Genomic DNA, 22,218 nt, shown 5'->3' on the forward strand with positions numbered 1-22,218 from the left:
TGGAGCTAGCCCTACGGCCAGGTATTCTGGAGCTAGCCCTACGGCGAGGTATTCTGGAGCTAGCCCTACGGCCAGGTATACTGGAGCTAGCCCTACGGCCAGGTATACTGGAGCTAGTCCTACGGCCAGGTATACTGGAGCTAGTCCTACGGCCAGGTATTCTGGAGCTAGCCCTACGGCCAGGTATTCTGGAGCTAGCCCTACGGCCAGGTATTCTGGAGCTAGCTTCTGTGTTGTGTGTGGCCAGGTGAGGCTGAGCCCGGCTAGCCGTGTTGCACTGTGTAGAGTGCAGTAAAGTGCAATAGTGTGCAGTCGTGTGCACTAGAGTACAGTGAACTCTGTGTAAATGTGACAGGACAGCCCAGCATCTAGAGAACCTCCTCCCAACAGCAGCTTCACCAGGAGGGGAGGACATGACTTAAATATGAGAGGAGTGCAGTGAAGGGGCAGTGTCGGGAGACTGGTAAAGATGAGAGCAGGTTAGAAAAGGGTCACTCCAGACTGATAAATCAGGGTAGTGTTGGGGAAAAAGGATGGAGGGAGGTAGATGAGATCAGAGGGGGAAGGGTGAGGGAGGAGGGGGTAAGATGGAGGAGGATGCAGAGGGAGAAGGAGGATGGGAGGTGAGAGCAGAGGGGGAAGGGTGAGGGAGGAGGGGGTAAGATGGAGGAGGATGCAGAGGGAGAAGGAGGATGGGAGGTGAGAGCAGAGGGGGAAGGGTGAGGGAGGAGGGGGTAAGATGGAGGAGGATGCAGAGGGAGAAGGAGGATGGGAGGTGAGATCAGAGGGGGAAGGGGTAAGATGGAGGAGGATGCAGAGGGAGAAGGAGGATGGGAGGTGAGAGCAGAGGGGGAAGGGTGAGGGAGGAGGGGGTAAGATGGAGGAGGATGCAGAGGGAGAAGGAGGATGGGAGGTGAGATCAGAGGGGGAAGGGTGAGGGAGGAGGGGGTAAGATGGAGGAGGATGCAGAGGGAGAAGGAGGATGGGAGGTGAGAGCAGAGGGGGAAGGGTGAGGGAGGAGGGGGTAAGATGGAGGAGGATGCAGAGGGAGAAGGAGGATGGGAGGTGAGATCAGAGGGGGAAGGGTGAGGGAGGAGGGGGTAAGATGGAGGAGGATGCAGAGGGAGAAGGAGGATGGGAGGTGAGATCAGAGGGGGAAGGGTGAGGGAGGAGGGGGTAAGATGGAGGAGGATGCAGAGAGAGAAGGAGGATGGGAGGTGAGAGCAGAGGGGGAAGGAGGATGGGAGGTGAGAGCAGAGGGGGAAAGGTGAGGGAGGAGGGGGTAAGATGGAGGAGGATGCAGAGGGAGAAGGAGGATGGGAGGTGAGATCAGAGGGGGAAGGGTGAGGGAGGAGGGGGTAAGATGGAGGAGGATGCAGAGGGAGAAGGAGGATGGGAGGTGAGAGCAGAGGGGGAAGGGTGAGGGAGGAGGGGGTAAGATGGAGGAGGATGCAGAGAGAGAAGGAGGATGGGAGGTGAGAGCAGAGGGAGAAGGAGGATGGGAGGTGAGAGCAGAGGGGGAAGGGTGGGGGAGGAGGGGGTAAGATGGAGGAGGATGCAGAGGGAGAAGGAGGATGGGAGGTGAGAGCAGAGGGGGAAGGGTGAGGGAGGAGGGGGTAAGATGGAGGAGGATGCAGAGGGAGAAGGAGGATGGAAGGAGAGATCAGAGGGGGAAGGGTGAGGGAGGAGGGGGTAAGATGGAGGAGGATGCAGAGGGAGAAGGAGGATGGGAGGTGAGATCAGAGGGGAAGGGTGAGGGAGGAGGGGGTAAGATGGAGGAGGATGCAGAGGGAGAAGGAGGATGGGAGGTGAAATCAGAGGTGGAAGGGTGAGGGAGGAGGGGGTAAGATGGAGGAGGATGCAGAGGGAGAAGGAGGATGGGAGGTGTGATCAGAGGAAGGGAGTGCTTGCCTCTTGGCGATGTAGGAAGTCCTTTGAGAGGATGTCAAAATTTCAAACGTGAGTATTTTAGCAGTCTTGACACATACAACCTTTACTTTCTTCTACACTCTCTCACCCTCCACACCCAGATTTTGAACATGGGGGATGTTGGCTAGTGGAAAAAAGATGGGATGAGGCGCTCACGCACACACACACTTACTGGCAGACTTGACAGGTGACGTCTGATTGGAGGCCGCCAGTGAAAATTTGGTCAATGATGCAGCTACAGTGGTTTGGATTGTTGGCCTTCTTCCCGTTGTCATCTCCTAGGTAACAGAACACAGAGAGAGAGATGGAGAGCGAGCACACATCAACACAGTGGACACCTTTGCACTTTTAAAAGGACTCTTTCACTCACTCTCGCCCCCCCGTCTCGCTCTCTGTCACCCCCTCCCCCCTCCCCTTCTGTCCCCCCCGCTCTCTGTCACACCCCCCACCCCCCGCTCACTCTCCACTGCAGTGAAGCCTGTCTAGCACCTCTAAACTCCTTCTACAATTCTGGCGAATCAGAGGCCTCCTTACTGCCAGGTCCCTCCCTCTGTGTCATGGCGGTGCAGTGGGGCACATTGTCATTCCCCCCACAATCCTCTCGGTCCCTTCGGTGCGTGGCATTGTCACTTTCCCTTCACTCTTCCCCTTCAGTACATTTCCACTGGTGCTGAGTGTGGACAACACACTGCATTATGGGTAGATTTGACACAGACGTGTCTCCTCGGCTAAAGTGGATTTTCAATTGACACGACTGAAGATTCAGCGCATGCAGAATTTATGCAGGCAGACAGACGTGACAAATGGGTTCTCTCTTATAACCTATTTCAACTGTAGGAGAACAGATTATTCCCTTTTTAACCAAACAATTACAGTGTAGATCTCAAACATTTATCATCCATTTTGTCTTGATGAAAGCAACTTTGGTCTCTATTCCGCTAGAAGAATCAGAACATCTCTCTTCAGTTACAGTACACTCACACTGTCTGTACTGCATGAGATACAATATAGCTGTTACACTGAAGAGATACAATATAGTTCAACCTCAGTGTCTCTTTAACAAGAACACAGTACTATAGTGTATTTATCAGTAAGTTAAGTGAAACCTTCCCACAGTACTTAAGTAATAAGTCAGGACAGCGATACTTACGGGTGGTGTCTCCTTTGCAGTGGCGGTGCAGCACGTCCAGCGCTGCGATGAGGAACTCGTGGGCATCCTGTTGCTCGTAGCCCGCTAAGTGACGTGCGTGAGTCCACACCAGGTGCAGCAGCCGGAAGGGAATGTGGGGCCAACGGTGGCCCGAGTAGAACTGTGGAGACAAAGTAGGAAATAGGGAGAACAGGGATTTAACATCTGGCAGCCATGTTGTTAAATGTACCTACACTCAACTTGTATCTTCACTGAAAAAGAAAAGTGAATGTTTTTCTTTGTACAGCTGAGACCTTAGCACACTGTTTCAAACTTTTCTGGGCCCACAACGCCATTTTGTTTTCTAAAACATTTCACGACCCCCACCATGTAAGAAAAAAGTGTTGTAGTCAATGGCCATGGTTGACTTTTTTATTTGGAGCTTTGACAGTCTATTACAAATCAGTTTACAGTACTTTGACAGTATTTACATCTGAAGGAAGTATGGTTTGAAGTGACTGAAATGCATCAGAAAGGTATTGGGAAGTTCAGAAGATCCTCAGAAGATCAAACAAAATGATTGCCTATGTAGAAAATAACATCAAATGCTAGTTACTGAACTTCCAGAGAGGGTGTGTGAAACCAGACTGCTGAATCTCCAGGTTGCTATGGGGATTGGATGACTGACAGTCTAGGTCAGGGTGTGAGATGGAGAGAACACCATAATGAAAGGAGTGCTCTGCTTGAATGCAGAACCAAGCACTGCCTATTACGGCACACACACACACACCTTTAATCTCCTGACTCTCCCTCTGAGGCCTGATTGAGATGAGGAAACGCACGCACGCACAAACAAGCTTATATCTTGTATCTTACAGGCTCTTTGGTCCTCCGCTGCGACTGACAAACCAAAGAGTCTATAAAAAGGAAGACGGGGAGGGGCTGATCAAAGACCAACTCCTCCCTGGCTGAGAGGAGCTATGTGTGGGTACAAAGTCAGAGGAACAGCCCCTCTTTCCTGGTACTGATGATGGTGCTGCATGCTCCAGGTTGAAAGGGAAAGAGGAACGCGTGGAGCAGGAACGAGCAACGTGATTGGGAGAGAGGGAAGAGAAGTGTGTGCGAGCGTCTGGCTCTTAGGGACAAGAACAGAGATATTGCTCTCTAGCTGAATAGTTCTCAGCAAGCACACAAAGTTTGTCCTGAAACTTTTATTCTAGTTCCCATTGTAGCATGACAAATATTCTCCAAGGGTATGCTTTTCACTTTTCTCCTTGGTCTACTCTAGACACCAGTTCATTCACCCTTCACTGTCACATCTGAACACCTGATTCAACTTGTCAACTCATCATCAGGCTCTCAATGAGTTGAATCAGGTGTTTGTTTGTCTGTGGCTACAACAAAAGTGTGTGCTGTCGGGGGTAGTGGAGGACTGGAGTTGGTAACCACTGACACAGCTTCCCCTGGATTCACCTGGTCAGTCTATGAGCCCTTACTGATGTCACTTGTTAAATCCCCTTCAATCAGTGTAGCTGAAGGGGAGGAGACAGGGTAAAGAAGGATGTTTAAGCCTGGTCTATGTCATGGAAAGAGCAGGTCTAACATTCTGTACACTCAGTGTATATACACACCAGAGTGGAGGGGTGTGAGGAGGAGACACCTGAGCACCAGTTCTATAATGTTCAGGGAGCATTGAGTTTAGTAGATGTAATCTAACCAACTGACTGTACTAAACACATTCAGAACTGTGAACGATTGGTAAGGAGGCTAGCATTTAGAGATAAATATGGAGACAGACGAGACCGACAGAGACAGACGAGACCGACAGAGACAGACGAGACCGACAGAGACAGACAATCCCCCCACCCTCACCCTTCATTTCTCTCAGACAGAGTTGTTTCCCTCCAGCTCCACAAAGCAGTGATCCAGTCAGTGACTCCCCTCTGCAGTAAGTCTGTTAGTCTGGGAGAACATTCTGTTTTGATGTGGTTAGTCATTCCATTTCTATGTCTGACTGGCTGTAATTCTCTCTCATATGTTTTCCTTTGGCCTCCCAAACCCCTAGAAGACTGCATTTGACCGCCCTAGGGTTGCAACATTCCAGTCTTTCCCAGAAATCGCAGTTGGAGGACTCCCTCCCTGATTATTCCCTCCTGATTCCGGGAACTGGGATTCTCCAACATCAAACATTTCTGAAAAACCTGGGAATTTGGGGATTTTTTTATGGAATGGAGCAGATTGCCACCCTCTCCCGCTCCGGCCTTACCTCCTGAAAGAGCTGTGACATCTCACACACCAGACAGGAGTTGGACTGCATCTCACACTTGTGCCTGTCGGACAGGAAGAAGTCGCGCAGCAGGGGGGTGTGGGTGAGGGCCTGGACGATGCAGTTCATGAAGCACGTGTTGCCCAGGTTGATCAACCCTCGTAAACCTGACGGGGGGGTTAGAGAGAGAGAGGGGGAATGTGAAATAGTAGGCCCATCTTCAGGACAAACAATCAAGAGAAGCACAGCTCTAACATTCACATCTCCTGTAACAGAGAGGACATTACGCTCTAACATTCACATCTCCTGTAACAGAGAGGACATTACGCTCTAACATTCACATCTCCTGTAACAGAGCGGAGGACATTACGCTCTAACATTCACATCTCCTGTAACAGAGAGGACATTACGCTCTAACATTCACATCTCCTGTAACAGAGAGGACATTACGCTCTAACATTCACATCTCCTGTAACAGAGAGGAGGACATTACGCTCTAACATTCACATCTCCTTTAACAGAGAGGACATTACGCTCTAACATTCACATCTCCTTTAACAGAGAGGACATCACGCTCTAACATTCACATCTCCTGTAACAGAGAGGAGGACATTACGCTCTAACATTCACATCTCCTGTAACAGAGAGGAGGACATTACGCTCTAACATTCACATCTCCTGTAACAGAGCGGAGGACATTACGCTCTAACATTCACATCTCCTGTAACAGAGAGGACATTACGCTCTAACATTCACATCTCCTGTAACAGAGAGGAGGACATTACGCTCTAACATTCACATCTCCTGTAACAGAGAGGACATTACGCTCTAACATTCACATCTCCTGTAACAGAGGACATCACGCTCTAACAATCACATCTCCTGTAACAGAGAGGAGGACATTACGCTCTAACATTCACATCTCCTGTAACAGAGAGGACATTACGCTCTAACATTCACATCTCCTGTAACAGAGAGGAGGACATTACGCTCTAACATTCACATCTCCTGTAACAGAGAGGAGGACATTACGCTCTAACATTCACATCTCCTGTAACAGAGAGGACATTACGCTCTAACATTCACATCTCCTGTAACAGAGAGGAGGACATTACGCTCTAACATTCACATCTCCTGTAACAGAGAGGACATCACGCTCTAACATCCACATCTCCTGTAACAGAGAGGAGGACATTACACTCTAACATTCACTTTTATTTACTTTATTTGACAGGGACAAAGACAAATAATAAACAGTTCTGTAAATGTGCTAAATGACGCCATGGTTTGGGCTAGCGTAATCCAGCCATGGTTTGGGCTAGCGTAATTCAGCCATGGATTGGGCTAGCGTAATCTAGCCATGGTTTGGGCTAGCATAATCCAGCCATGGATTGGGCTAGCGTAATCCAGCCATGGTTTGGGCTAGCGTAATCCAGCCATGGATTGGGCTAGCGTAATCTAGCCATGGTTTGGGCTAGCATAATCCAGCCATGGATTGGGCTAGCGTAATCCAGCCATGGTTTGGGCTAGCATAATCCAGCCATGGTTTGGGCTAGCGTAATCTAGCCATGGTTTGGCCAGTGCAGATAAAAGCTGTGGTCCACCACAAAGGCCTGTGTGAACAGATCAGGTGAGGCCCAGTGTGGAGCCTGGGACTGGTCCAGCCTGTTGGCCCAGAATTAGAGCTCTCGGCAGGGGGTTAAACTCTCCAGACTCGACCCACTCCACACACCAAACACCCGAGACAGCTGGTAGGCCTCTCTACGAGTGTTTCATTACAGCGAGAGGGAGGAAGAGAACAACGTAGGAAGACTGAATGAACTCTAGAAAATCAAGCGAGATAACTGCAGAGATGAAAAGAGATTGAGAGAAGAGGAAGAATGAAACACAGAGGCCTAAGTATGTTTGAATCTACAAAGAGTTTGAGAAACAGAGCGTCTGAGAGAAAGAGACCATCCTTGTTGTGTGAACTTGTCATTGAAAAAGGAACAGCACACTCTCTCTCTCCCTCTCTGGGCTTCTGCCTGCTGCCCTGTGGTGTTCATTACTCCTTTCTAGCCCAACATAAACACATAAGTAACCCTGGACTACACAGACAACACCACAGACACCTGGACTACACAGACAACTACACAGACAACACCACAGACACCTGGACTATACAGACAACACCACAGACACCTGGACTACACAGACAACACCACAGACACCTGGACTACACAGACAACTACACAGACAACACCACAGACACCTGGACTATACAGACAACACCACAGACACCTGGACAACACACACGTCTGGGTGATGAAATCGACCCTGCTACCATACTAGCACATCATAAGGATATGCGGAGAGCGGACCAGCCTATATCTCACCGATGGTGCAGTTTGTAGTGATTTTCCTTCGCTTTGGATTGTGCCGTAGTAACTCCAGCTCTCGCTTCGTAGGCTCCCACGTCGAGTATTTCTCCCCTACACCTGGTCACAAAGACAGAGACATCGTTGAGACATTGACGAAACCATCAATATTTTCAACCTGATCCTTGATAAAGATGGCCTGGTCACAGATCTGTCTGTGCTGTCCTGCCAACTCCTATGGTAATTGTCACACCGGTGACCATAAGAGTTGGCAAACAGATCTGGAACCAGGCTATGATGGAGGTCTATTGCAGGGATCATTAACTAGATTTGGCCCGTGGGACAATTATTTCTTGAGCGAATGGTTGGGGGCCAGAACATAATGACAAAAATAATGGAGACTGCAGACTGACCGCAAGAAGCCCAAACAGATATAATATTTGACTAAAACATTAATTTCAAACCTTGAACATTTGTATACGATCATGTGTCTATTTCAAACCTGAACCGAAGGAAAGTCCAGTGTCACGCCTCAGCTATACGTCAGGGCTTCATTCCAGGGCCAGATGTTCTACTCATATTGTATATTAACCATACTGCTTCCTTAGTGAACAACTGGGAGCTACACTTTTATGCTGATGACACTGTGCCAGTATTTACACTGCAGTCATTTACACGGAACCCAAACCCGGCTGTGCGCGTGCGCCATCGTGCATAAATTGATTTTGCCCCCCCAAACCAAACGCGATCACAACACGCAGGTTAAAATATCAAAACAAACTCTGAACCAATGACATTAATTAGGGGACAGGTCGAAAAGCATTAAACATTTATGGCAATTTAGCTAGTTAGAGATAAAACAGACACAGAAAAGTAGCGTTGCCTGAGCTGCTGGAGCCCAGCAACACTGTACCTTGCAATTTCCAGGCTTTCCTCTGTTCTTCTTTGGCAATCTGTTCCATCTCTTTGTCGTATATGTAGTCTTGACACACAAAACAATATATTCCACCATATAATAAGTCTATTGCTGGAAGGGAGAGAGCGAGAGAGAAAGAAGGAATACAAAAGCATTAGAACTAGATATTTCCTGCAGAACAACAGCTTGTGTTTATTGCACGTCTAACTTCGTTATTGATGTGGCCAGCGTGAAGACAAGCACTTTCTGTGTTCCACTCCTCTATTGATTTGAGCCTTGTGTCGTTCCATGTCAATGCTACTGGCATTGGAGAATTAGAGAACTATCATGTAGGGAAGGTGTGTGTGTGTGTGTGTGTGTGTGTGTGTGTGTGTGTGTGTGTGTCAGAGTATGTTTTTTGTGTGTGTGTGTGTGTGGCAATGTCCATCACATCTACCTCCCCTGCTCTTTCCACTGTTCTCCAACACCATGGTAACAATACCTGGGTTCTTCTGTTGCCGTGACAACCTATTTATTCATAGGTTGCACTTCCGTCACTCGGTCGCGTCATGCCACTGTTATGAACGTTCTCAAGCCGCTCTCTGCCGGCAGGCGCCATAGTGGTGCCATAAAGTGGTGATAGCGTCCGTTCAGAAAGACTGGGGTTAACCACTATTTCATCTAAATTACACTATTGTGCCTGGAAATAAGATGACATTGCTAAAGTAGTCAAATATTTAGTAGGAAACTACTTTGCCGGCATTATCATGTGGTCAAATTTACTTTAACCAGATGGCAACGTTGTCATTAGGGGCGGCATGTAGCCTAGTGGTTAGAGTGTTGGGCCAGTAACCGAAAGGTTGATGGATCGAATCTCCAAGCTGACAAGGTAAGTGGGTTAACAAGTGGGTTAACTGCCCCTGAACAAGGCAGTTAACCCACTGTTCGCCGGTAGGCCGTCATTGTAAATAAGAATTTGTTCTTAACTGACTTGCCTAGTTAAATAAAGGTTTAATAAGAATAAATAAAATAAGCTAGAAAAGTGTGTCAAAAATAACTAGCAATGATAACATTAGCTAGCTAAAATCCGGTGGCCTCCCCTCAATCTTAGCTAGCTAACGTGATACTGCATCTAAATTCAATCTGGCAACATCAAAATGATGACAAAAAGGTTATTTTACTGATTATTTGCCTCCTATTGAATGTCATAGTATTTCCAAGCCACTGTAATGCACTTTTGATGAAATCGTCATCAGCGCATTGAGAAGAATGCTACGCCGGGCATCAGTCCAAAACAAACGTTCAAAACAATATTGTGACGAAACATGCAACTCATGGACAGCCAAATAGAACCCCTTGCACATGTGGATATTAAAAGGTTTGTCTCGTAACTAGGAGGATCCAGGAGAGTGAAAAGGGACAATTGATGGATAGGCCTCAACATTTATACAGAAAATGTAAATGGGGCGTTATGTGTGTGTGTGTGTCCATAAGATGAGAGAGGAGCTAGCTAGAAGAAGCTCATCATCTCTGTGTCCAATGGCAACAGGCATGCACTGAGAAAGGCCTTGACTGATGTGGTAACCATGGAACCTGAGAAAAGGAGAGAGAGTTCTGTGTACAACACCACAGAGGAAGTTAAATATAAATCTGGCAGACACACAGAGGAGGAGGATGATGAAGGAAGTGAAGGAATCCAGAGGAACAGCTGGGAGTCAGGGGTTCATTTGATTAATGGTACAATGCACAGTGAGTGTGCTACTGTGGAAAGCCCCGACCTAATTAACACTGTGGTGGTAGTCTGGGGGGCGTGGTGACAGGAGCCGACCGACACGGCTCAGTGTATTTGTGTGTGTGTGTCGGTGTGTGTCAGAGTGTTGGTGTCTAGAACAAAACCTTACTGTGACACCTCCCTGAACGACAGACACGGCTCAGTGTGTGTGTGTCAGAGTGTGTGTGTGTCAGAGTGTGTGTGTGTCAGAGTGTGTGTGTGTATAGATCAAAACCTTACTGTGACACCCCCCTGAACGACAGACACGGCTCAGTGTGTGTGTGTCAGAGTGTGTGTGTGTCAGAGTGTGTGTGTGTATAGATCAAAACCTTACTGTGACACCCCACTGAACGACAGACACGGCTCAGTGTGTGTGGGGGGGGGGGGTGTCAGCGTGTGTGTATAGATCAAAACCTTACTGTGACACCGCCCCCTCAGAAGGACCTTCTAACCTCTATCACCCCCTAACAGATTACCCTAGCATTACCACCCTCTCATTCATCTGTCACCATTCTCCTCAGACAATATCACAACCACAGCAATTACCTCCTTTTACTTATTAGTACTGTATATAGACCCATAATTACCATAGAAATATAATAAAATGGAAATTCCAATGGATCTGTGATATTTCTACGCCAGCGTCACAAACGGCACCACGTTCCCTTCAGTGCACTACTTCTTACCAGAGCCCTGTGGACCCCGGTCAAACGTAGTGCACTACTTCTTACCAGAGCCCTGTGGACCCCGGTCAAACGTAGTGCACTACTTCTTACCAGAGCCCTGTGGACCCCGGTCAAACGTAGTGCACTACTTCTTACCAGAGCCCTGTGGACCCCGGTCAAACGTAGTGCACTACTTCTTACCAGAGCCCTGTGGACCCCGGTCAAACGTAGTGCACTAAATACAAAACAGAGACTTAGACTTTGATAATTACCATGTAAGAATCACAGGGTCATTCATACTCTATGTGGTTGAGGATTAAACATGCCCTCCCACAGAGCTGACTGGGGAACAGACAGGCTTAGAGAGACTAAGTACTGGCTCCCAGTAGAACGGTAATGCTACGGAGAAGGACGGGTTCTGCTCAATGTCTCTGAAAAGGACAGTTCTCTCAGGCAGAGAGAGGCCTGAATCTGCCTGTGTCTTTGTGTGTGTGTCTTTGTGTGTGTGTGTCTTTGTGTGTGTGTGTGTCTTTGTGTGTGTGTGTGTGTGTGTGTGTGTGTGTGTGTGTGTGTGTGTGTGTGTGTGTGTGTGTCTTTGTGTGTGTGTGTGTCTTTGTGTGTGTGTGTGTGTGTGTGTGTGTGTGTGTGTGTCTGTGTGTGTGTGTGTGTGTGTGTCTTTGTGTGTGTGTGTGTGTGTGTGTGTGTGTGTGTGTGTGTGTGTTTGTGTGTGTGTGTGTCTTTGTGTGTGTGTGTGTGTGTGTGTGTGTGTGTGTGTGTGTGTGTGTGTGTGTGTGTGTGTGTGTGTGTGTGTGTGTGTGTGTGTCTTTGTGTGTGTGTGTGTGTGTGTTTGTGTGTGTGTGTGTGTGTGTGTGTGTGTGTGTGTGTGTGTGTGTGTGTGTGTGTGTGTGTGTGTGTGTGTGTGTGTCTTTGTGTGTGTGTGTGTCTTTGTGTGTGTGTGTGTCTTTGTGTGTGTGTGTGTGTGTGTGTGTGTGTGTGTGTGTGTGTGTGTGTGTGTGTGTCTTTGTGTGTCTTTGTGTGTGTGTGTGTCTTTGTGTGTGTGTGTGTGTGTTTGTGTGTGTGTGTGTGTGTGTGTGTGTGTGTGTGTGTGTGTGTGTGTGTGTGTGTGTGTGTGTGTGTGTGTGTGTGTGTGTGTGTGTGTGTGTGTGTGTGAAAATGGACATGACAACATAAGCTAGCACGTGCACATTATACCTAGGTTGTGTCGTTTGTTTTTGGCGTGCTCGTGGATGTGTTTCTTGGTGAAGCAGCCGAAGAAGACGCAGGAGAGACAGGAGTGGAGCCGGTTCAGGTGGGCGCCGCACATGTGACAGATACATGATTTGGCCTGCAGGGGGCGAGAGAGACAAAGAGGGGAGAGAGAAGGATGGATTGGAAGGTGGCGAGAGAGGGGGGTGGAAAGGGAGGGGATGGAGAGAGAGAGAGAGAGAGAGAGAGAGAGTCAGAATAAAAAATATATACATTGACATCTTCTGAACAAAATATGTCATCGTAGCCTGCACTCAAATAGAAAATGTTATGTGCGGTTAGGTTTTTAATATTCAAGCATAGGCGAGGTGTCCATAAGGCTAGGGGAAGCTTTCCTTAAAGTCAATTGAATTGCCAAAATGATTTCGCCTATTTAGCCTAATCCTTTCTATACAGAAATACATGTAATAGTTCAAAATAAGAAACTATAGCATGATTTGCTGACAGAGGATCATTAGCTTATTAAAAAATATATATATTTAAAATATATTGCCTACAGTTGGAAGGCAGCATGCGCAATTTGGGCAGATTATTGTTTGGTTGCGACTATCTGCGAAAAGTAGAGCCAGGCATATTGTAATATTTCAAAATACAATCACGGGAAAACATAATTTGGAAAGCAAATGGTTATTGCTGTAGAGAGAAGACAATTAAAAGACTCATGTATTTTCATTGTCATTAGGGGGTTCAGTTTTTCTATTTATTTGTTATATTATATATATATTATATATGTATTTGTGTCTCCCCTTCTGGTAGACCTATTATATGGACAGCGTTTGTTTCATTGATCTGTGTCTGTGTCTGTGAGCAGAGTAGGCTACCTTGTAATTTGACAAATTAAAAAAGATTCTGCTAACGTCTACAGTCATATAAAGTGTAGTAGAAATGAATGAAATGTGTTTATGAAAAGGCCACATTTTTCTGTAAAGAATGAAGAAGCGTATCTGATACAGCCTAGGTCTACTCTACCCTATACGTGCTCAGCCATGCACTGAACACTCTTTATGCATACAATAGTTTAGTTATTTTATTAGCTTAAATTACTATCCAATCTAATCATCACGAATAGTAGGTTATCGTACATAAGTTTGCAAACGTGATGATTCATGGAATGCTTTATTATAACATGCTGACCAGACCGGACACATTGCGTATGCGAGCGTCGCAAAATAAAGGTAGAAATCCATGTTATTCAATTATTGCACCCACACTGCTTGCGCGCGCCAACGAGCCTCTGCGTTGCGTTGCCAAGGCCTAAAATAGAAGTTATTCCTATTTCTGACGCAGATCGCGCTGAAAGTCCTGCCTCTCCAATCTCCTCATTGGTTTAAAGAAGCAGGTACCCACATGCCATCTCCTCATTGGTTATACCCACGTGGGTGATTGAAAGACAAACTTTGTTGCCGGTTGTCGTGGTAATACAATGAAAGTTTAGATGCGATCACCATATAAGCCTGGAAGGAGGAGAGATGATTAGAAACGATTCGGTTGACCGTTTTATGTGTGGATTAATTGGTGGAGTAGAGGACCTTGAGCATTTCAGGTAAAATAACAACTCAATGTTTATATCCCAGGACAAACTAGCTAGCAACAGCAAGCTAGCTAAATAGGACAAATTAAAGTTAGCTTGCACTTGCTAGCTAACTAGCTAAATTGCCATACATGTTTAATGCTTTTCGACCCGTCCCTAAATTAATGTCATTGGTTTAGAGTTTGTCTTGATAATTTAACCTGTGTGTCGTGATCGCGTTTGGTGTGGGGGGACAAAATACATTTATGTACGATAGCGCACGCGTGCAGCCGGTTTGGGTTCGGTGTAAGGTCGCATTTTTATGGTGAACATTTGCTTCCTCAAACTTGAAACTTGCGCAGTGCCTATGTATGCTTGGTAGGCTATACCAGTTGTAAAGTGGATTAATGTGCTTCATTTTAGCAATAAGTACAGCAGCATGAGAAAGCTGGGATCCTCTTCTAAATAGCGACCAGTAAAAACTCTGTTTCCACACGGGCTTATAAGACATTAAACTAGGCTATCTGCTCTCCAACCGTGTTCCAGGGCTCATAGGCATGTTTTTTGTTGTTGTTGCCAACTTCAGTTGTGATACAAACCTTATCAAAACATATAGGCTTATGGGTAGGCTACAGGATGTGTGCGACAATGATTTGAAAAAGTCATGCTCAGCTTCTTGCCTTTGATTGCACACGCTGAACACGCTGGGCATCATTCACAAATAACAATACATCATTCTCAAGTGATACTATTGTCACCCATCAGACTATTCTCAAGCAAATCTTGTCTTTACATATACTAAATAATATAGGCCTGTGTGTGAAATTAGTTTGGATTTAGAATGGACCATTGTCATGCACCTGTCACAACTGGAGCTAGGGGGGAAAATACATGTCACCGTAGGCACTTAAATAGCGAATGAAGGACGCTTTTCCCACGGTTATTTTTCATGCCAGCCAGGTAGGCTACTCCTGTTGTAAAGGAAGCACTGTGCTTAATATTAGGAATGTTGATAAATAGATAAAAGTAGGCCTAGCCTATAGAAAGCTGAATGGATCCTCTTTTTAGTAGAGGCCATCACGGTTTTCTCACATCATTTGAATAGCCTATAGAGATGTTGTGCAACATGAGCTCATGGGCTATCATGTGTTTGATTAGATTCTGGATTACATTTATGTCAGAGTGATTAGAAGGACAACAGAACGCTGAGTACCAGGCCACTAGCGACTGGCAGATAAGCAAGTTTGGTAGTCTACTAATGACCATCAGCAGCATCAGAGCGAAGCTTTGGAAAAGCCTAGTTACCATGACTAAACGTTTACGTGTAATTTGACTGCGGTCATGACTCGTGACCGCCGGTATGACGGTAATACAGTCATTGTAACAGCCCTAAGATGAAGGCAGACAGAGTGGTGATGGATGGGCCCTTTGAGAAACCCTATGTGGTCCAATATATAAAAGCAGACATTCTGCTTGTCCACAGCACACCATGCTACTGATTGGATTCATGCATGGTGGGAGAAAGCATCTTTGACACACTGACAGCAGCTGGAGTGTGTGAGTTTGACGCAGTGCTTCAGAGACGACCGAGGGATTTATAGAACCATTCGAATGCCTGGTCTTTAGTGGACCTGCCACACTGAGCTCTGCAGGGCCTGAGGCCACAGGGAGAGGAGGGGGACGTGGTGAAGTGAGGGGGGGGATTGTGTGTGTGTGTGTGTGTGTGTGTGTGTGTGTGTGTGTGTGTGTGTGTGTGTGTGTGTAAGAGAGAGAGAGAGCAAGCCAGCGAGCGACACAGATAGACAGCGACAAAGGGACAGAGAGAGAGTGAGAGAGAGACGGAGACAGAGAGTGAAGATGTGATAGAGTAGAGATGTGCTGTACGAACAAATAGAGAAAACAGCAGAGAGAGAAAACATGGGAGTGAAGGAGAAAAGGGGAGTGAAAGGCATCCACTGAGAAAAGACAGAGCGAGATGACCGACGACCGTCCCACAGCCCTAACGACGGTCCCACAGCCCCGAGGACCGAAGACGGCCCCACAGCCCCGAGGACCGAAGACGGCCCCACAGCCCCGAGGACCGAAGACGGCCCCACAGCCCCGAGGACCGAAGACGGCCCCACAGCCCCGAGGACCGAAGACGGCCCCACAGCCCCGAGGACCGAAGACGGCCCCACAGCCCCGAGGACCGAAGACGGCCCCACAGCCCCGAGGACCGAAGACGGCCCCACAGCCCCGAGGACCGAAGACGGCCCCACAGCCCCGAGGACCGAAGACGGCCCCACAGCCCCGATGACCGACAGCACGGCCCCGAGGACCGAAGACGGCCCCGATGACCGAAGACGGCCCCACAGCCCCGATGACCGAAGACGGCCCCACATCCCCGAGGACCGAAGACGGCCCCACAGCCCCGAGGACCGAAGACGGCCCCACAGCCCCGATGACCGAAGACGGCCCCACATCCCCGAGGACCGAAGACGGCCCCACAGCCCCGAGGACCGAAGACGGCCCCACAGCCCCGAGGACCGAAGACGGCCCCACAGCCCCGAGGACCGAAGACGGCCCCACAGCCCCGAGGACCGAAGACGGCCCCACAGCCCCGATGACCGAAGACGGCCCCACAGCCCCGAGGACCGAAGACGGCCCCACAGCCCCGAGGACCGAAGACGGCCCCACAGGCCCGAGGACCGAAGACGGTCCCAAAGCTGATGGGACTGACAAAGCAACCACATGGAGGAGCTCTGTACTGTGTTGTAGTGATGAATACAGGAGATGGAGAGAGATAGGAGGGATAGCGGGATGGAGAGTGATGAAATGGAGGAGAGGAATGGAGAGAGGGGAGAGATAGAGAAATGAGAGAGAGAGTGAGAGAGGAAAGATGGACAGAGAGGCGAGATGAGGGGGAGAGAGGAGAGTCAAAGACGGAGCGACAGAAAGGAGAGGTGAGAGAGAAAGAGAGCTCTAATCAAAGCCATCAGGACACAGGCGTGTCACTACGTCACCCGCTGGGCAGAGGGAGGGAGAGGAAAGAAAGGTGGAATAGAGCAGGAGAAACATTAAAGACTCAAATGTGCAGTTTAGCGTCCATTTCAACCATGTTTCTAGAGATGTGAGTAAGAGATAGTAAGAACACAGTAACCCCTGACATGACGCTCACTGACACACCCCCCAAGGTATTAGGCCTAAAGCAAAGAACACCTCCACACAAAAGGTAAGCTACAGTCACCTGGCGAACAGCAACACAATGAAACAACCCGACACCATTACGACAGCATGGAGAACCATTGTAAAGGGGTCATAAAAGATCCAGCCTTGTCTCAGTTTCACTTCCTCCACATTATATCGCTATGAAACACAGTGTGACTGGTTAGGAGAGGGAACACAAGGAAACAGTCACTGTGAGAAACAGACTCATGACTCAGACAGGCCACAGTGTAATGTCAATGCATTTACTGCCTTTCTGTCTGCCAATGTGGCATTGAGGAGGCAGCTTGTTTCCCCAGCTATAACTTAGTAATTTAACGGTCTAGCTATGGCTCCCCACCTCACACAAATTGGTGCCTTTGTTGGTTTTGCTTGAATGTTGTTTGCATCACTGGATGTTGCTTCCCAATGCTTTGCTCCCTCACAAGTAAGAAAATATATCTTTGGGAAACACTGACTCCAGTGACAGGCAAATCACCGGGTGCCATAGGTCAGCATGGTGAAAGAGCTGCAGTGTGCAGTTCTGGCCAGCAGGGGGCGTGTCAGGAAAAGAGCTGCACTGACAGCTATCCCGGTCTGATTTTCCTCCCATGTCATCTCCACAGAGCCCAGAGTAATGCTGCCGGCAGGCTGCAGCCACTACAAACACCTCATCATAGACGGACCAGATACACTGTGTGAGAAGACTAGACTATTGTCCACCTACACGGTTATGACTGCCACGGTGGTGACATAACATTGCAGTTATATCATCATATCACTGAAATAGGACACACACGTGCACGTCATGTTGTTGCACAGCCTTAGGAGCCCGGGGAGGATTGATGATGGTGCAGTAAGCTGGACATTCAGGGCCACATACACTAAGCTCTGTTTTCATTCAGTCTGGCGTGGGCGGGGGCTTATCACACTGGGATGAATGGGATCTAATGGAGGGGGGCGGGGTCTAATAGTGACAGGCGCAGGAGAATCACATTCAGACTGGAGCCTGATAACACAGACAGGCTAGCCAGGGCACTCCCCAACCCTGTTCCTGGAGAGCTACCCTCCTGTAGGTTTTCCCTCCAACTTGATTCAGTTTATTAACCAGCTAATTATTAAAATCAGGTGTGCTAGATTAGTTAAAACACACAGAACGGTAGCTCTCCAGGAACAGAGTTGGAGTTAAAACCTACAGGAGGGTAGCTCTCCAGAAAGAAGAACCTACAGGAGGGTAGCTCTCCAGGAACAGGGTTGGAGTTAAAACCTACAGGAGGGTAGCTCTCCAGAAACAAGAACCTACAGGAGGGTAGCTCTCCAGGAACAGGGTTGGAGTTAAAACCTACAGGAGGGTAGCTCTCCAGAAAGAAGAACCTACAGGAGGGTAGCTCTCCAGGAACAGGGTTGGAGTTAAAACCTACAGGAGGGTAGCTCTCCAGGAAGAAGAACCTACAGGAGGGTAGCTCTCCAGGAACAGGGTTGGAGTTAAAACCTACAGGAGGGTAGCTCTCCAGAAAGAAGAACCTACAGGAGGGTAGCTCTCCAGGAACAGGGTTGGAGTTAAAACCTACAGGAGGGTAGCTCTCCAGAAACAAGAACCTACAGGAGGGTAGCTCTCCAGGAACAGGGTTGGAGTTAAAACCTACAGGAGGGTAGCTCTCCAGGAACAGGGTTGGAGTTAAAACCTACAAGAGGGTAGCTCTCCAGGAACAGGGTTAAAGTGAAAACCTACAGGAGGGTAGCTCTCCAGGAACAGGGTTGGAGTTAAAACCTACTGGACAGTAGCTCTCCAGGAACAGGGTTGGAGTTAAAACCTACAGGAGGGTAGCTCTCCAGGAACAGGGTTGGAGTTAAAACCTACAGGAGGGTAGCTCTCCAGGAACAGGGTTGGAGTTAAAACCTACAGGAGGGTAGCTCTCCAGGAACAGGGTTGGAGTTAAAACCTACAGGAGGGTAGCTCTCCAGGAACAGGGTTGGAGTTAAAACCTACAGGAGGGTAGCTCTCCAGGAACAGGGTTGGAATTAAAACCTACAGGAGGGTAGCTCTCCAGGAACAGGGTTGGAGTTAAAACCTACTGGACAGTAGCTCTCCAGGAACAGGGTTGGAGTTAAAACCTACAGGAGGGTAGCTCTCCAGGAACAGGGTTGGAGTTAAAACCTACAGGAGGGTAGCTCTCCAGGAACAGGGTTGGAGTTAAAACCTGCAGGAGGGTAGCTCTCCAGGAACAGGGTTGGAGTTAAAACCTACAGGAGGGTAGCTCTCCAGGAACAGGGTTGGAGTTAAAACCTACTGGACGGTAGCTCTCCAGGAACAGGGTTGGAGAGCCCTGGGCTAGACACAGCTATTACCACCACACTCAATGACATGAGAAAGAGATGATGGAGAGCAGAATGAGGCTGAAAGGCAGACGTTAGATGTAGGCTTATATGAATGAGAGCGAGAAAGAAGCAGAAAGATGAGAGAAAAAGAGGAGAAAGAGAGAGAGAGATGAAGGAAGTGATTGTGATCATCAGTAGACAGACAAGGCAGGCTTGCGCTCTAAAGACATTCCCTCCTACACCTCATTATCATTAGCTCTCTGCTCCAGACCCTCCCCTCAGCTCTTCAAGAGAGATGCTGCTGTTGATGCCTTCCAGCACCCCTCCTAACTTTCTGCATTGCACCAGAGCTCCAGTCAAAACACAGCTACCCCTGTCAACGCTGCAACCGCACCTCCCTGCACCCCAACCCTCGGGCCCTCTTCCCTGGGTAAAAATCCATTCCTACCCCCACCATTTCACACACTCTGGTTCCCATGCAGCCTGCCAGCCAGACCCTGTACTATTCCTCAGTGTCAGCAGTAACCCTCCCTCCAACTTCCTGAGGCTTTTAATGTCCTATTAGATCGGCTATAGATCAGGCCGCTGGCTCATATGACTGGAACAAGAGTTTTACAGGTACTGGCAGAGGGAGCGTCTCTCACTGCATCTCTCCATCGGTTCCAGGCCCAGGAAGAGGGAGACAGGCAGGCGGGGCAGGGGCAGGGGGAGACAGGCGGAGCAGTGGGAGACAGGCGGAGCAGTGGGAGACAGGCGGGGCAGGGTGAGACAGGCGGGGCAGGGGGAGACAGGCGGAGCAGGGTGAGACAGGCGGAGCAGGGTGAGACAGGCGGAGCAGTGGGAGACAGGCGGGGCAGGGGGAGACATGCGGGGCAGGGGGAGACATGCGGGGCAGGGGGAGACATGCGGGGCAGGGGGAGAGAGGGAGACAGGCGAGGCAAAGGAAGAGAGACTGTTGGGAGAGGGGGAGACAGGCGGAGCAGTGGGAGACAGGCAGGGCAGGGGGAGAGAGGCAGGGCAGGGGGAGAGAGGCAGGGCAGGGGGAGACAGGCAGGGCAGGGGGAGACAGGCAGGGCAGGGGGAGAGAGACTGTTGGGAGAGGGGGAGAGAGACTGTTGGGAGAGGGGGAGAGAGGCAGGGCAGGGGGAGACAGGCAGGGCAGGGGGAGAGAGACTGTTGGCAGAGGGGGAGACAGGCAGGGCAGGGGGAGAGAGACTGTTGGGAGAGGGGGAGACAGGCAGGGCAGGGGGAGACAGGCAGGGCAGGGGGAGAGAGACTGTTGGGAGAGGGGGAGACAGGCAGGGCAGGGGGAGAGAGACTGTTGGGAGAGGGGGAGACAGGCAGGGCAGGGGGAGACAGGCAGGGCAGGGGGAGAGAGACTGTTGGGAGAGGGGGAGACAGGCAGGGCAGGGGGAGACAGGCAGGGCAGGGGGAGACAGGTAGGGCAAGGGGAGAGAGACTGTTGGGAGAGGGGGAGACAGGCAGGGCAGGGGGAGAGAGACTGTTGGGAGAGGGGGAGACAGGCAGGGCAGGGGGAGACCGGTAGGGCAAGGGGAGAGAGACTGTTGGGAGAGGGGGAGACAGGTAGGGCAAGGGGAGAGAGACTGTTGGGAGAGGGGGAGACAGGCAGGGCAAGGGGAGAGAGACTGTTGGGAGAGGGGGAGACAGGCAGGGCAGGGGGAGACAGGCAGGGCAAGGGGAGACAGGCAGGGCAGGGGGAGACAGGCAGGGCAGGGGGGAGACAGGCAGGGCAGGGGGAGACAGGCAGGGCAGGGGGAGAGAGACTGTTGGGAGAGGGGGAGACAGGCAGGGCAAGGGGAGACAGGCAGGGCAAGGGAAGAGACTGTTGGGAGAGAGGCAGGGCCCACAGCTAGTGAACAGGGGGGTAGAAGCAGACAGAGAGCAGTGACTCACCACACACTGTTTCACATGCAATAAGCCGCTCTGCCGGAGACGGACACACACACGGGCGTGCACGTACACACACACCATCATAAATAGACTCCCTGACACGCACAACCTCACAGACATTTACTCCCTTGTCCTCTCCTCTGCGTTTCTATATTTAATAGTGGGGAGGTTGAGGAGGAAGAGGGGGTGGATGCTGATGCTCCAATGCTGTTCTGACTGACCCCCTGAGGGTGCAAGCCAGGGCTGTCGGGTGAAGTCTCCCCTCCTCCCTCGCTCTACTTTCCCCTTGACTGACTAACGCCTAGCCTGTCGGCCCCAGGCTCACTGAGCAGCACAAGACATTGAAGCATCGTAGAAGACGTGTGGCATAGACTATCCATCTCTCTACCATTCCACTGTACTACACCCCTACTCTGTCCAGTTCTCTGCTGTCTGAACCTGCCACACACACACACCTTTAACAGGCCCCATGTTGACACACCTTCCAGCCAACCTCACCCTGTGGAAGCAGGCGAGACATGGAACAGAATGGTGAGTGCAGCAGCAGCAGAGCTGAGCATGGAGACAAGCTGCTTTGATGCTACCACCATCAAATGGTGTTTGGTGATGTTGTGCTGCTGTTCAGACGTGATATATGTATGTATATATATATATGTGTGTATATATATATATATATATATATATATGTGTGTGTATGTGTGTGTATGTGTGTGTATATATATATATATATATATATATATATATATATATATATATATATATAATATATATATGTGTGTGTGTGATGAAGGGTGTATATTCAGAATTCAGACCCCTTGCATTTCTTCACATTTCATTGTGTTAAAAAGTGGGATTAAAATAGACGTGTCATTTTTTGTCAACAACACACACAATACTCTTATGTCAGTGGGAAAAAATAGCTGACAGTGACTATCAGTGACTGACTTAGCAAGAGGAAAACTGATGCACAACCCCATTCAGAAAGGTCACCCTGTGTATTATTCTATTCTAACTCTG

General features: G+C 49.1%; 1 protein-coding gene across 1 annotated transcript in view; it reads right to left on the reverse strand.

The window, feature by feature from the left end:
- LOC139559022 (ubiquitin carboxyl-terminal hydrolase 22-like) overlaps positions 1-22,218 on the reverse strand; it is a 75,226-nt gene that overhangs the window by 32,419 nt on the left and 20,589 nt on the right. The window contains exons 2-7 of the mRNA XM_071374689.1: positions 12,225-12,357; positions 8,595-8,708; positions 7,700-7,801; positions 5,325-5,491; positions 3,080-3,239; positions 2,102-2,207 (exon numbers count right to left, since the gene is read on the reverse strand). Coding sequence (XP_071230790.1) covers positions 2,102-2,207; positions 3,080-3,239; positions 5,325-5,491; positions 7,700-7,801; positions 8,595-8,708; positions 12,225-12,357 — 782 coding nt within the window. The remainder of the gene's footprint in view (positions 1-2,101; positions 2,208-3,079; positions 3,240-5,324; positions 5,492-7,699; positions 7,802-8,594; positions 8,709-12,224; positions 12,358-22,218) is intronic.

This window comes from Salvelinus alpinus, chromosome 1 (genome assembly GCF_045679555.1).
Source record: "Salvelinus alpinus chromosome 1, SLU_Salpinus.1, whole genome shotgun sequence".
In the NCBI taxonomy this organism is placed as follows: domain Eukaryota; kingdom Metazoa; phylum Chordata; class Actinopteri; order Salmoniformes; family Salmonidae; genus Salvelinus; species Salvelinus alpinus.